The sequence below is a fragment of the Myxocyprinus asiaticus genome, chromosome 3, assembly GCF_019703515.2.
Source record: "Myxocyprinus asiaticus isolate MX2 ecotype Aquarium Trade chromosome 3, UBuf_Myxa_2, whole genome shotgun sequence".
Lineage (NCBI taxonomy): Eukaryota > Metazoa > Chordata > Actinopteri > Cypriniformes > Catostomidae > Myxocyprinus > Myxocyprinus asiaticus.
In genome coordinates, this window is record NC_059346.1 from 20,857,534 (window position 1) to 20,872,210 (window position 14,677).

The window sequence follows — 14,677 nt, forward strand, 5'->3', positions numbered from 1 at the left end:
AACTTTTGATCAGGGCCATTTGAGTGATTTCTGTTACCAATCAACTATGTGATAATAAATGGCTTCATATGATCACTATCCTTAAATAAAAGACAGTGTTTTTTTGCATGATCAGTCATATTTTCAAAATCAATGCCAAAATTTCACAATTTCTGCCAGGGTATGCAAACTTTTGAGCACAACTGTACATATTACATTTTTTTGGTATTATCTTAACTTAATGTCAAGTATATTTAGAAGCAATGAATTACATGAATATATTCAAAACAGTACTTATATATAAAATAATATACACACACACACACAAAATATATAAAAATTACTATCCATTGCAAAAATGTCTCCAATTAATATAAAACCATCCCACGATTTGAATACGGATCAGCAAAGGATTAGGTTTTCTGAGCTGTCAAGTGCCCCCTGGAGGAAGAAATGAATTTGTAATTTCGGTTCATTCCTCACACACAGCTATTGAATGACTTTAGAAAACACGGAAAATAGTATGAGTCCCTGAAGAAAAAAAAAAAAGATCTTATAACTCTAAGAAAACTCTATATCTTCATGCCCAGGGGGACTAAGTAGTCTTAATATGGCCCTTAAGACCATCATGACATTCTCTGAAATGTTCAAAAACAATAGCACACTACACTAGTACACCAGTACAGACTACAGTATGAAATGTCAAATATGCAAACACTGGCCATGATAAAGACAATGCCATTTTATTCAGTTTAGAAGCTAACATTTCACAATGTCATTGATAAAAATAAAAAAAAATAAAAACAATTGTAATTTTGGTACTATTCTTTGCACCCCACCCCAGACCTCACTAATTTCAAACCCTGGTTACGGTCCTAATGGAGACCGCAAGTGGTGAGCCAGGTGTGGAAGAGATACAAGCAAGCTGCCATATCTATTCACATTACCCAAAAGTGTCCACTCACGGTCATCTGAACCGGTGTCAAAAGTGAAACTGCACGAGCAATACACAGTGTGTGCGGAATGGAGACTGAACGGCAGCCAGAGAAAATAACAGTTTTGAGATTTCACACTCCAGCAAATTAAAATTCAACATTCAGTTTGTTTTATATCTGTATGTAGTGCATAATAATGCATTTGCAAGTTTATCTTGCCAATAAAGCTCTAGATAATTGAATCCTCCCATTTGATCCTATTATTTAAAAAGTCCTCTAGATTTTTATTTTATTTGCTTAGAATAAACAAACTATAACAGAAAAAAAGGTGAATAGCTTAACCTCCAGCAAACATGTCACAATGCCAAAAATAAATTATTAAAAATAATTGCATCTCTGTTTTCTAAGTAAGAAAATAAAAGTTTCCCAGGTTATTTATTGTAAGGAGACATCACCTCACAATCAAAGCCAACTATTGTTTATAGAAAAGCAACAATTAAGTGTTCCTTGTGCCAAATTTCCTCATTCATGTCCTAATTCCTATCTTTTGTGCACATATATAAACCTATTTCAACAACAAACATATAAAAACACTGTTTTTGTGCACAGTTTTCAGCAAATAATTTAACAGACAAACACAAACGTAAAAACACAAATCAATAAAAACAACATGAAAAATAAATTGGTTCTCTTAAGTGAAAAAAGAATCTCATTGATTGCTTATATGAGCATTAAATTAAATTCTCTGTAAAAAAAATTTTTTTTTTTTAATTAAAAGTAATTCTCTCTGAAATTAACTTTGGCAAAGGACTGTGGCAATTGAGTAAGTAAGTACAGTAAAACCTGAGAAAGTCGATGCCCTACTAGCTGAGGATTACTATAGGACTAGGATTACAATGTGGGAGAAAAATAGTAGATATGGTGTTACATAAATGAAGCATTGTTGATCTGTTGGTACTACAAAAAAAAATTAGAGCAGATTTGCTAATGCACTGCAATGCTGATGACATCAAAATCACTCACAAAACCCTAATAACTCCAACCACAGTCTCCCTATATTGAAAACACCATTCAATTTGCAAACCTGTGGAAACAATTTATGCCCGCACCATCCTTCAACCTGAAGGCCTGACATTTCTTAGACCTTCTCAATCATAAACAGTCCCAAAGCAGCATAAACAATAGAAATCCACCGCTCTGCACACTAATGCTGCATTCTGCAAATACATACAACTCTTTTACATGATTTATGAGCTGATAAGATTAAAAATATTTAAGACATTGAAACATTTAATTTCTGCAATACCGCCAAAATAAAGGCTATTTAGCAGGAGAAATTATTCAGAGCAGGTGCCTCGCCAAAAAAAAAAAAAAAAAGTCTGTAAGAGTATGTATCGCTGTCAGGATTTTTACCAAAAACATACCAAATGGCCTAGGATAGACAGGGCAAGCAGAGCCATCAAGCAGGTGTGTGCCCATAAAGAGTCATTCACCCTCACAGGGAAACCTCTTACTTTCCCTTTTTTTTCACCCTACAACCAATTCATTCAAACATGGTCAAATAAACCAACAATAAAACTAAGTATTATCATGCTACATCATGAGGTACAGTATATAAACAATGAAGTGATTCTGATGTACCACCATTGTTACAGCTAAGATTTGTTTACATTTTAAAACATGACTATTACTAATTGGATTTACCGACAGCTAGACTTTCATATTTGATGTGACTGCAAACCAAAGCTATCTGATTGTATAACACAGCAACAGGCCTGCAATGAGTAGGTAGGAGAAAAGCTTACATAATGAGGATACTTCATTAATATATCAAATGAGCTGCAGGCAGAACTGAGGGACTTACATTCCACAGTTATTGTTCCAGAGCACTGAAAAAAAGCAATATGGGGCTAACAGTCAAGACAAAGATGGAGAGAGAGAAAGAGACAAAGTGAAGCTTTAGAGACTACCCTTCAAAGCTGAACTCAAACACTGGAACTTGCTCCACAGTGATATCCATAATTCAAGAGTGAGTATTATAAAAAATACATAAATAAAAAAATAAAAAACACTTTACGGAGAATACTCTTTGCACAGTCTTTAAAAACACATGCACATGAATCTGTGCCAGTCTCTCCTCCTGATTTATTGAAAAAAATAATTAAATGACTGGCAGCTTCCATCCGTGAACCACACTAAAATAAATAATAAAAAAAATAATAATATGACAAATTATAAATGGAACAAAAGTTAGCTCTTTTTGCCTTTGCATAAAGCAGAACTAATCCATATTTCAGCATTCTCTCTTGACATGCAAAGCAGTTTGCAATGTGCCATGAATGACAGTGCTGTCTGATTTAACAAGCTCACCACTCAACTAAGTGAGATTGTTTTTAAAAAAAAAAACTGAATTTCAACAGATCAAAGGATGTTTTAGTATTGACTTTGAATATGACTTTGGGGTTGTTCAAGTACCTTTAAGCCTCACTAATGAACAATTACAGCCAGTAAAGTGAAAAGTACATTTTTATGTACACTTGAAAGTGAAGCGGTATATAAGCCTAACATGCACCAACTGAAACGCCACCCAGTGTAAGGTGGCTGCACAGCTATCCATCAGGCTTACCTTAAAGGGATAGTTCACCCAAAAATGAAAATTCAGTCATTATTTACACACCCCTGCGATTCAAACAAACAAGGCTGGGCATAGAAATGCATCTATTCCTTGACTACAAACTCTTCAGACATGTTTTATAAGTTCCGTTTTCTGGTTTGTGTGCAGCTGTGTTGTATTTTCCGTTAATATCACTGGTGGTCCTGTTAAAGCGAAACAAACGAGCCTTCGCTTGAACGCCCACCTCGCAAGCGACTGCAGCATAACTACAGCTCTAATGCTCGCGTGCAGTCTCATGAACGCACACAGGAGATCAATGGTCAGTCAAGAGTTTCACTTAGTAATACATTAGATTTCAGTTTGTTTCTCACCAAACCTTATCGTATTCCTTCATAACAAAACATGAGTCGCATACGGGGTTGGAGAGTAATGCAATACATAGGATTACGTATTTAAAATACGAAATATTAGTACTGTATTCAACAACAGTTACAATTTAAATACTGTGTGAGTGAAAAGGTGGATATGACTTCAGTGAGGAACTTTCCCTTGGGAGCTTAATAGAGTAGCTACAATAAGTTTCTACAGCTTAACAAAAAAACAGTTAGAAATGCTTTGACAGATGAAACAAATCCAATAAATACCCAATTACATGCCTTGTCAATGTTTTTTATGTGGTTATGCTTACCAATGTAGCCTTTAACATCATATATAAAGCTACAAAGAATATATCTTCTGCCTCATTCTATGAACAGAATCCACATACAATAAGAAAAGGATGTCGTTGTGTACACTCTGTGGGGTTTTGAAGCTCGGAGCAGCAAAAATAGTTAACCTTGTGTAAACTGTTATGTGAACATTTAGCTTTATGCTCAGACGCACTGCAAAAAACATTCTTAATGAGAATTTAAACATTGTTTTCCTGTAAAAATATCTAAAAATCCTTAAAACAAGATCAATTTACTTGAGTAGCAAAACTGCATAAGATATTTAGGCTTTTTTTCATAGAATGTATTGTTACAGTGAAAGGTATTTTCTTACTTCATTTACTTGTTTATAGTCAAAACAAGTGAACAAATGTGCCAGTGCTGAAGAAGTAATTCAAAGTATTTAGATTAAGTTACTGACCTCGAGTAATCTAACAGAATACGTTACAAATTACATTTTACAGTATGTATGAATACTTTTTAAAAGTAACCTTCCCAACCCTGGTCGCATACAATAATTAATTAGTCTTCTGAATTATACTTTTGTGTCCCTCTGAAGCATGAAGAGGTGGTCACCATAAACTGCCATTGTATGACATCACTAAACAACAATTTTTCACAATTTCGCCCTTTGTGTTCAGAAAAAGAAAGTCATATGGGGTTATAACAACACAGGGGTGAGTAAACAATAACTGAATTGTTGGTTAAATTAAAACTATCCCTTTAAGAAAAAAGGATATAAGGGAATAAGGCATATGTTGCATGCTCACCCACATTTTGTTATTGAAAGACAGACAAGCTGTGTGAATTTTGTGATATTTCAAAAGACTTGAGTTTCTGTCCTCTGCGCAGCTAGCGAGACACTATAATTCCACCTGCAATGCTCATTTTGGCAGATGATGAAAAACTGCTTAAATATTCAACATTATTTAGTTCCATTAAATAATGATAGCTGCATATTGCTTATTAAGTGTAAGCATCTGCCTGTGGATACCCTGTTAAAGCAGAAAATGAGCTCAGATGCAAAACGTTATGATTAATGATGCCTGCTACTTACAGTATATTCATTCATAAGACACTGCATACACATGCCAGTCTCACTCAATCTATTTTTTGCACACTGCAAGTGTAAAGCGAAAAGAAAAGAAAGCTTGATAAACTCTTTCCAGACATATTCGAAGAACTGCAATGGAATTACACGTGCAAATTGTACGATTTAGCGTGCGATTTTAATCTAGTAAAATGATCCCCCAGGAAAGGGCTACCATAGATAATTCCCAATAAGCATTTAAATAAAAAGAAGGTTTAACAGATCGTGACTGCTCTGTATTACATTAAGCATTGTATCTTTGGTACATCTAAAATCACGTCATATGTATTACCATCACTAGGGATATAGTGTATATAATGTTTCACACAGTGCTCATGAATGGGTGGTGTTCAAAATCAGATCCGAAATACTTATTACTAGCCTATTCTCTTGCGCACTATTCAAAATAATCCCCGCAAATCGCTGCTCTTGTTTTCCGCAGACCTAATAAACGTTTCTTCAATATGATAATCATAATCAAAACACTCACAGTCAAATTAAAGCACGAGCGCCTCATTGAGCACGCGTGGTAGCATACTATAAGCGTGATGCGCTGTCTGAAAACAACGTTGAAAAATACCAGTTGTAGCCAAGCGATAAATCTCCAAACGCTTAAAAGCATACGACCATTATGATTTGTCAAAAACGCACTGTAGTAAAAAAAGAAAGAACGAAATGTATGATACCAGAGCCGAACAACTGCTCTCATGATAGACAGTAAATACTCCACTCGCTTCGATCAGTTAAGATACGCGCAAACGAATGAACGCATAAGCTTTTGGGTTTGTGAAATAAACTTTCAGTTTCTAGATCAGTTGATCATACAGGTAAAAAGCAGATATAGCGGTGGGGAAGAATGAGCAATCTTACCTCTCTGCTCTCTGTGCGTTATACAGACAGCAGCACACTCGTTCAACTTGTCAACAGTAACAGCAGCAGCAGCGGATGATTCCACGAAGAGCTTGATGCACCTCTGCGAGATCGTCCAACTCCCTGCTCACTTTTTTCAGACAAAACATGTTATTTTTAAGAAGGAAATGTTACAGCGTAAATGCAAATGCGAGACCTGTAAAATGCCACGATGCTTCCCATCTAGACAACAAAAAGAAACCCTCTCACTGTTATTGGATTCTTCCAAGACTGCCTCGTAAACACCACAAGTACGATAAAGAGACGTTTGAAATTTACAAATATATATTGGATTAACTTTACACATTTAAAAAATATATTTACGTCACTATCAGATTTCGATTAAAATAAACAAATAGGTTCTGATTAGGTTGGAGAGTTGGCTCGTCATGCGCACCAGTAAGAGATTTATTATAAATGTAGGTGGCCAGTCCTGACTCCTGGGAGACAGTAGTAATTAGCCATCATTAGCAACATAATAAAGAATGTTATATGCTAGTGAAATCCCGCCCCAATGCCTTCGAGGAAAATGTTTCAGTTCTCAACGTTAATTGGTGAATCACCGCCTTCAGTCAAAGAAACAGCATTTTCATTGGTTAAATCGCTGTCACTAAATGTCTCTCCCATCTAATCAGATTCAGATTTTGATTAACGCTTAAAGGGATAGTTCACCCAAAAATGAAAATTCTCATGCCATCCCAGGTGTGTACGACTTTATCTCTTCTCCTGAACACAAACGAAGATTTCCAGAAGAAAATCTCAGCTCTGTAGGTCCTCACGATGCAAATGAATGACAGCCAGAACTGTAAAGCTCCAAAATGCACATAAAGGTAGCATAAAAGCAATCCATAAAACTCCAGTGGTTAAATCTGTGGGTGTGTTCCATTCAGAAGTGATCATCCCTATGCCCTATTCCCTTCGAAGACTTTACCATCCACTGTGAGAGCCTTGGAGGGCTAAAAAGTGTGGGGCTCAAAAATAAGGGTAATTCGGAACTCAATTTTTAAGTAATTTCATTTGGAGATTCTGTTTGAAGCGATCTTACAGCATGGCTATCATGAATGTTCTCCCTTCAAAGTGCCCTTTGCCGGGTGATTTATCCCATTTGGATGCAGGGCATATCTTTAGAAGCGATAATTTAAGTGTGGGTAAGAAACAGATTAATATTTACAGTTGAAGTCAGAAGTTTACATACACAGTCATTAAAACTCATTGTTTAACCACCCCACAGATTTAATATTAGCTAACTATAGTTTTGGCAAGTCGTTTAGGACATCTAATAATTTTTCCAACAACTGTTTACAGACAGATTGTTTCACTTTTGATTGACTATATCACAATTCCAGTGGGTCAGAAGTATACATACACTAAGTTAACTGTGCCTTTAAGCAGCTTGGAAAATTCCAGAAAATTATGTCAAGCCTTTTGACAATTAGCCAATTAGCCTCTAATAGGTGGTGTACTGAATTGGAGGTGTACCTGTGGATGTATTTTAGGGCCTACCTTCAAACTCAGTGCCTCTTTGCTTGAGATCATGGGAAAATCAAAAGAAATCAGCCAAGACCTCAGAAAAAAAATGTGGACCTCCACAAATCCTTGTGAGCAATTTTCAAATGCCCGAAGGTACCACGTTCATCTGTACAAACAACAGTACACAAGTATAAACACCATGGGACCACGCAGACATCATACCCCTCAGGAAGGAGACACATTCTGTCTCCTAGAGATGAAAGTATTTTGGTGCGAAAAGTGCAAATCAATCACAGAACAACAGCAAAGGACCTTGTGAAGATGCTGGAAGAAATAGGAAGACAAATATCTATATCCACAGAAAAATGAGTCCTATTTCGACATAACCTGAAAGTCTGCTCAGCAAGGAAAAAGCCACTGCTCCATAAACCACCATAATAAAGCCAGTCTACAGTTTGCAAGTGCACATGGGGACAAAGATCTTACTTTTTGGAGAAATTACTCTGGTCTGATGAAACAAATATTTAACTTTTTGGCCATAATGAATATCGTTATGTTTGGAGGAAAAAGGGTGAGGTTTGCAAGCTGAAGAACACCATCCCAATTGTGAAGTGTGGGGATGCTTTGCTGCAGGAGGAACTGGTGCACTTCACAAAATAGATGGCATCATGAGGAAGAAAAATTATGTGGATATACTGAAGCAACATCTCAAAACATCAGCCAGGAAGTTAAAGCTCAGTCACAAATGGGTCTCCCAAATGGACAAGCATACCTCCAAAGTTGTGGCAAAATGGCTTATGGACAACAAAGTCAAGGTACTGGAGTGGCCATCACAAAGCCGTGACCTCAATCCAATGGAAAATTTGTGGGCAGAACTGAAAAAGTGTGTGCGAGCAAGTAGGCCTACAAACCTGACTCAGTTACACCAGTTCTGTCTGGAGGAATGGGCCAAAATTCCAGCAACTTATTGTGAGAAGCTTGTGGAAGGCTACCCATAGAGTTTGTCCCAAGTTAAACAATTTAAAGGCAATGCTACCAAATACTAACAAAGTGTATGTAAACTGACCCACTGGGAATATGATGAAAGAAATAAAAGCTGAAATAAATCATTCTCTCTACTATTATTCTGACATTTTACATTCTTAAAATAAAGTAGTGATCCTAACTGACTTAAGACAGGGAATGTTTTCTACTATTAAATGTCAGGAATTGTGAAAAACTGAGTTTTTGTATTTGGCTAAGGTGTATGTAAACTGACTTCAACTGCAAGTCCATAAATTCTCCTCCCTGCTCAGTAGGTGGCGATATGCACAAAGAAAAGAACAAAAGAAGAAGAAATTGAAAGTGGCGATTGGTTGATTGATTGAGCCATTCAAACCGAAAACTTTCTTGCGCAAAAAAAATAGGTGCAGCACAGGTGTCACAAGACATATTTAAAAAAAAGTTAAAGTTCTTTTAGCTTGACACGACGTCTAAAAATGCGACGTCTACTCCTGCGCGAGACGCTGAAAAAAACAATGAAACAGCGCAAATAGAGGTCCATCTAGTGCATGTTTATATAGAAAAACAATTTAAAAACAGCACAGATGGACGCAAAAACGTGTTGTGTTAGAATTAAATTCGGTAGCAATAAATGAAATAAACTTAATTCATGTTAAAACATAATAATTGATCATGCTATGTCAAATTAAATACATAACAACATATAATGAATATAAAACTTTTTAAATTGGGAAAAGAGCCACGTCCAGAAACTCGCAATTGTTGTAGTTGACAACAAACGCTCAATGATTCTGATCTGGGTTCAGTTTCTCTTAACTTCTGGTCTTGGCTATGTTTTAACGGCGAAATAAACGCTGTTCCCTAAACAGCTTTTTTTATTGTGGGCGGTGCAGTTCTCGCTGTCAGGTCCAGTTTTAGCCAATCAGAGCAAGGTTTTCTCAGCTGACGTCAAAGCGAGGTTGGTTTTGCTCTTTGAACGTTACAGAATTACTCTGCTCCTAGTTACCTCTCACAGTACCAGCACAATTAATTAATCATGATCAACACATGGATCCGTGAGTAATATCCAGAATAGTTGTTCTATACGCATAAACTAAATTCAGATGTTTGTTCGATTTTGTTCATAGTCCTTAAGGTAGCCAACCAGTTAGCAAGCTTGTAAGGCTACTGCTAGCTTGCTCTCAAACTGTTTCTCTCAACTGACACATAAGCCTACTGGATAATTTACCATGAATAATCCACATTGGGGGATATAGACAGCAGTTTCAAGTTAATATATGTCTAATGGAATCCATTCAGACACAGTATTATATCTTAAAATGCTGATGGTTATTGACTAGCAATATGTCTGAACGCTAACTGTCCAAATCTACTAAAAGTGGAATAATAAGTTTTCATTTTTGTTGTGTCTGATTATATATGTCTGTTTCTTTCGAGGCGTGAAGTGTTCAGGATAAAAGGGCAATGTAATATTAGTGATTCTGTTAGTATTACACTTAAAGGGATAGTACACCCATGGATGATAATTCTGTCCTAATTTACTCATGTTGTTCCAAACCTGCATGACTTCCTTTATTATGTGGAACACAAAAGATGATGTTAGGCTGAATGCCTCAGTCACCATTCACTTTCATTGCATCTTCTTGCCATACAATTAATGTCAATAGCGACTGAGTGGTTGTAGTGTTATCCACTGGTTTTAAATATTTATTGCTGCTCAGTCTATCTGGTCAATTGCTATTTTGTATATTTTCAGATTGAGATATTGTTAGATTTCAGTGAGAACAATAATATTTGATCGATCTTTTGTTTTCACTTATTCAAAATTCATGGTCTCATTTTCTTCTTCTAGCATGTTGTAGTTCTGACCTTTGACCTAATTGTGATTGAAAACTTCTGCCATCAGTGACCTCCACATGTGCATCATCTTCTTCAAGTTTGACCCTCGGCCTGCATCCAAAAATGCCTACAGGTAGCGCACCTATTCTCAGAGCTGGCCTTTCAACAATCCATGATGTTTCGGCCACCCTCAGGGCCTTCATCACACTGATGAAGGCCCTGGGGGTGGCCGAAATGTCATGTAAGTTTTAATCAAGTTCAAATTTAGCTTATACTGTAGAGTGAGTGTTGCACCTCTTTTATTTTTCAAGTATGGCATTTTGATTTTTGGTTGCACTTCCTCTTTAGTTGGTTGAGCACCCTTTGTTTCAACTTTATTATGCATTTTATGGCCTCTTTGTTCAATACAAGTAGGAATGTGGAAAGTTCTTGCATAAAGGCATGGTTTAATTTAAAATGAAAATTCTGTAATCATTTACTCACTCTCATGTCATTCCACACCTGGAACACACCTACGATTTTCATATGAGTTGGGAACAACAAGTTCCAAATAATGACAAAGGTTTACTTTCTATAAAAAGCCATAAAAGCTGTGAACATGCAGGACAAAGATAGTGTTGTAGAGAGCCAAGCTGAAGGATTAGGCAACTTGACCTCTACCACAATTCTGAGCTCTCAGACCCTAAAGGAGACACCTCAAGGTCAAGATTCGCAGAGTTCCACGAGTCTCTTTGGAGCTTCAGTGCTTCATTAGCTATTGCCTGGTGATCTGTAGATTCTGTGTATGTTATCAATTTGTTTTCTTGTGTGCAGTGTCAATCTTCCCCTTCACTGCAGAGAGGTTACCATTGTTAATACTGTCAGATTGTAACATGCTACGCTAATCAGGATTATTGCCCTGTAAACTCTAATTTGATTATCTAATATTGAGTCAGTCACAGATGACTCAGCCCAGGATGTAAAATCTAATCAATGACGTTGTGTCTTGAAGGGTTTTATTGTGTTACAGCTGTTCCTCTGATTTAGGTAGGTAGCTCAACCTTGTTTACAAAACAGAAATGAGATGTAAGGGAGGCCAGGAGCAAATGTACAATTTTTATTACATTTTACCTTTATAACTTAAAGACCCAGACAAATCTGCCTGCTAGATATTTCTATGTAACTGTACTATTAATAGACTTATAATGGGGAAACCTTAATCGTAATATCAAATTTAAAGGGATAGTTCACCCAAAAATGAAAATTCTCTCATTAGTTACTCACCCTCATGCCATCCCAGATGTGTCTGAATTACTTTCTTCTGCTGAACACAAACTAAGATTTTTAGAAGAATATCTATAAAATAGAAATAAGGTAAATTTGAAGGCATCAAATCTTTAGACATCAGAAGAAAAATTTTAGACAAGTTAAACAGTTGCACTCTTTTTCACAGACAGAGAGAAATTTTATTGAGCATCTGCTGTATAAGTGTCATCATTCTAATTTATTTGTGATTGAAGAAATTTAGCCTAGTATTAATATTGCCCCTGTAACATTTCCCCCTAGTCTCTCCTACTGTATTTAAGATCAGGCAAATGTGTAAACAATATTAGAGTGCATTTCTGCTTATTTAATTTGGGATCAGAAAACACCCTTGTATTATTAACCTTTCATGCATTATGATTCAGTCAATTCAAGTCAGTTGCTTTAATCCTGTTTAAAACCAAATTACCCTCAAGATTAATGAGGGTTGCTGCCTCAACACCAAGAAGTGTACAGTTATTCCAAAGTTCATTACAGTTCAAGCTGACCAGACACACCCACCACACCCATTTGGTGAGAAAAAAACACCTCTTTTTGGAACCATTTAATCTTCATCATATGAACTTCTAACATCTAAAATCCCTTTGAGAGAAAACAGGCAGGCGGTCTTTGTCAGGTTACTTCTAAAAGGCTATGACAGCTTTGATGTCCCTAAAATGGATCCACAATATTTTATCTTTGGAACTGATGGTAACTGTCAGAGAGGCTTAAACATTTTGAAATATAGGTAATTCTCAAGTTTAACCTGTATATCTAGAGATTATTTGGATAAAATGTAAATGAAACTACTCTTAAATTCTCTGCTATTAGTGCAGAGCTGTTGGAGACAGCTGACATACAACATTCTTTCTTAAAGCTCTTGATGCTTGTATCTTAGCAGCACCATGGAGCTCATTTCTCTTTCTTTAATGAGGTGGACATGAAATAATGTATTACTTGGTAAGTTATGAGGACACACAGTCTGTTTTTCCATCATGTGTAGATCGGACTCACCCTGCTGCCTCAACCCTGACACGACATATAGACCAGACACTGAACATGAGAAGGACGTGAATGTGTGTGTGTATGTTGTGTGTGTATTAAGTGAGAGAGAGAGAGAGAGAGAGTTTGCAAGCACTGTGGCAATGTGATTTATGCATAGTTGGTAGACTTTAAAATGCTGTGCTAACTGATATTTGTGGAGGGATTGTAAAACTCTTTAAAGAGTAAAAGCAAATGCAACATTAGAAATGGCAGTGACAATGGCTGAGATATGCTTAGCATTTAAGTCAAAGCAATCTTTAAAGGTAATCATATTTGATGATTAAATACTGTCTCCAATTCCATCTTAAAATGTAGGCTATAAGTCATTCATAGGTTGAAGTCCTGAAGTGTTTAAAGGAATAGTCCAGGTTCATTACATGTTAAGCTTAATCAACAGCATTTGTGGCATAATTATGGTTACCACAAAAAATTATTTCAACTCGTTCCTCCTTTTCTTAAAAACGCAAAAATCGAGGTTACAGTGAGGCATTTACAATGGAAGTGAATGGGGACAATGTTTGGAGGATTTAGAGGCAGAAATGTGAAGCTTAGAATTAAAAAAAAAAAAATTTACAATAATTCTTCTTTTAAAATGTGTGTATTATTTGAGCTGTTAAGTTGTTTAAATAGTTGTTTCTGCGTTAATTTTAGGGCGTTACGTCGTCATGACAATGAAGTTGTATAATTGAATATACCTTTACAAAGAAATGGTTAGTAAACAATTTTATCACAATAATATCATGTTAACATGCAGATTCTTTGCGTCTTGTGGCTATAATATTGAAACGATGAGTATTTTAGCATTTATGGATACAGTTAGGCACTTCCATTGTAAGATTTTTGATTTTATTTAAAGAAAAGGAGGGGCGAGATACATTTTTGTGGTAATCAACATTATGCCACAAAAGCTGTCGATTGAGCTTAACTTGTATCAAACCTGAAATATTCCTTAAATTATGGTAACTCTATGGTGCTATCAAAACATTGTTCTGTTTGTTTGTGCAGTCTGACATATTCGGGGAACATTGTTCCTGCAGTTCTGTTTTCTTTTGCCATTTTTCTCTTTCAATGACAATGAATATCTCTCCATTTGGGCTGACTAAGAAGGTGATAACCTTACCCAAGGTCTGGCGTAATTGACATTGTCAGCCAGCAAGTTGTTTTCAGGTGCAGAGGAGCTTTTCTGCTTAGTAGAGAGCAGTGCACATATTCCTGGGGTACATTAACTATTGCAGATCAATCTGTGAAGCCCCCAGGATATCGCATCATTCTCTGTCTCTCCGCTACCCTTTCTCTCTGTCTGTCTGTCCGGTTCTGCAGGCTGGAAATGCAGACTCTTCATCCTTTTGTTAAGCAGTTAGTGCAAGTTTTGCCTTTGTTGCAAATGAGGTAAGGAAAAAAACATTTTTATTACTGTTTGATTCATTGAGTGTGTGTCTGTAAAACTCGTCATAATTTAAAGCTATTATCGGAGTTCCCACAGTCATGAAAACCTGGGCATTTCAGTGAGTTTTAAATGTGTTTTCCGGGCCTGAAAAAGTAATGGAAATTGATACGATCTTAAATGTCATGGAAAGTTCTATGATGAATGCACATTTTTATAGGTATGCTTAATTTGAGTGATTTTTAAAAATCCTTTTCTAGTTATCACAAATGACTGGAAAGATCATGGAAACATCATGAAAGTTAATTGGTCGAAATTCATAGGTGAGGCAATCACAGTGGATCAGGCCTGAACTGGGACAATAAAACCACACATAATAGCTTTCAGCATCACAGCTGAGCTGCTCTGGGCCTTAGGTGTGTA

At 36.3% G+C, this 14,677-nt stretch overlaps 2 protein-coding genes across 14 annotated transcripts in view; one reads left to right on the forward strand and one right to left on the reverse strand.

Annotated features, from left to right (window-relative positions):
* The window catches only part of LOC127421825 (splicing regulator ARVCF-like), a 275,477-nt gene extending 268,788 nt beyond the window's left edge, over positions 1-6,689 (reverse strand). For 5 of the 8 annotated variants that reach the window (XM_051665046.1, XM_051665037.1, XM_051665009.1 and 2 more), the window contains exon 1: positions 6,196-6,688. The gene's annotated coding sequence lies outside the window, so the exon portion shown is untranslated. Of the gene's footprint in view, positions 1-6,195 lie in introns of all 8 variants that reach the window. The other 3 variants (XM_051665015.1, XM_051664993.1, XM_051664985.1) reach the window with 2 other exon arrangements.
* A 2,964-nt stretch (positions 6,690-9,653) lies between these two features.
* The window catches only part of LOC127425524 (transport and Golgi organization protein 2 homolog), a 42,758-nt gene continuing 37,734 nt past the window's right edge, over positions 9,654-14,677 (forward strand). For 2 of the 6 annotated variants that reach the window (XM_051671643.1, XM_051671652.1), the window contains exons 1-2: positions 9,674-9,761; positions 10,613-10,678. In XM_051671643.1, coding sequence (XP_051527603.1) covers positions 9,754-9,761; positions 10,613-10,678 — 74 coding nt within the window. In that variant the 5' untranslated portion in view covers positions 9,674-9,753. Of the gene's footprint in view, positions 9,762-10,558; positions 10,679-14,190; positions 14,260-14,677 lie in introns of all 6 variants that reach the window. The other 4 variants (XM_051671634.1, XM_051671625.1, XM_051671617.1 and 1 more) reach the window with 4 other exon arrangements.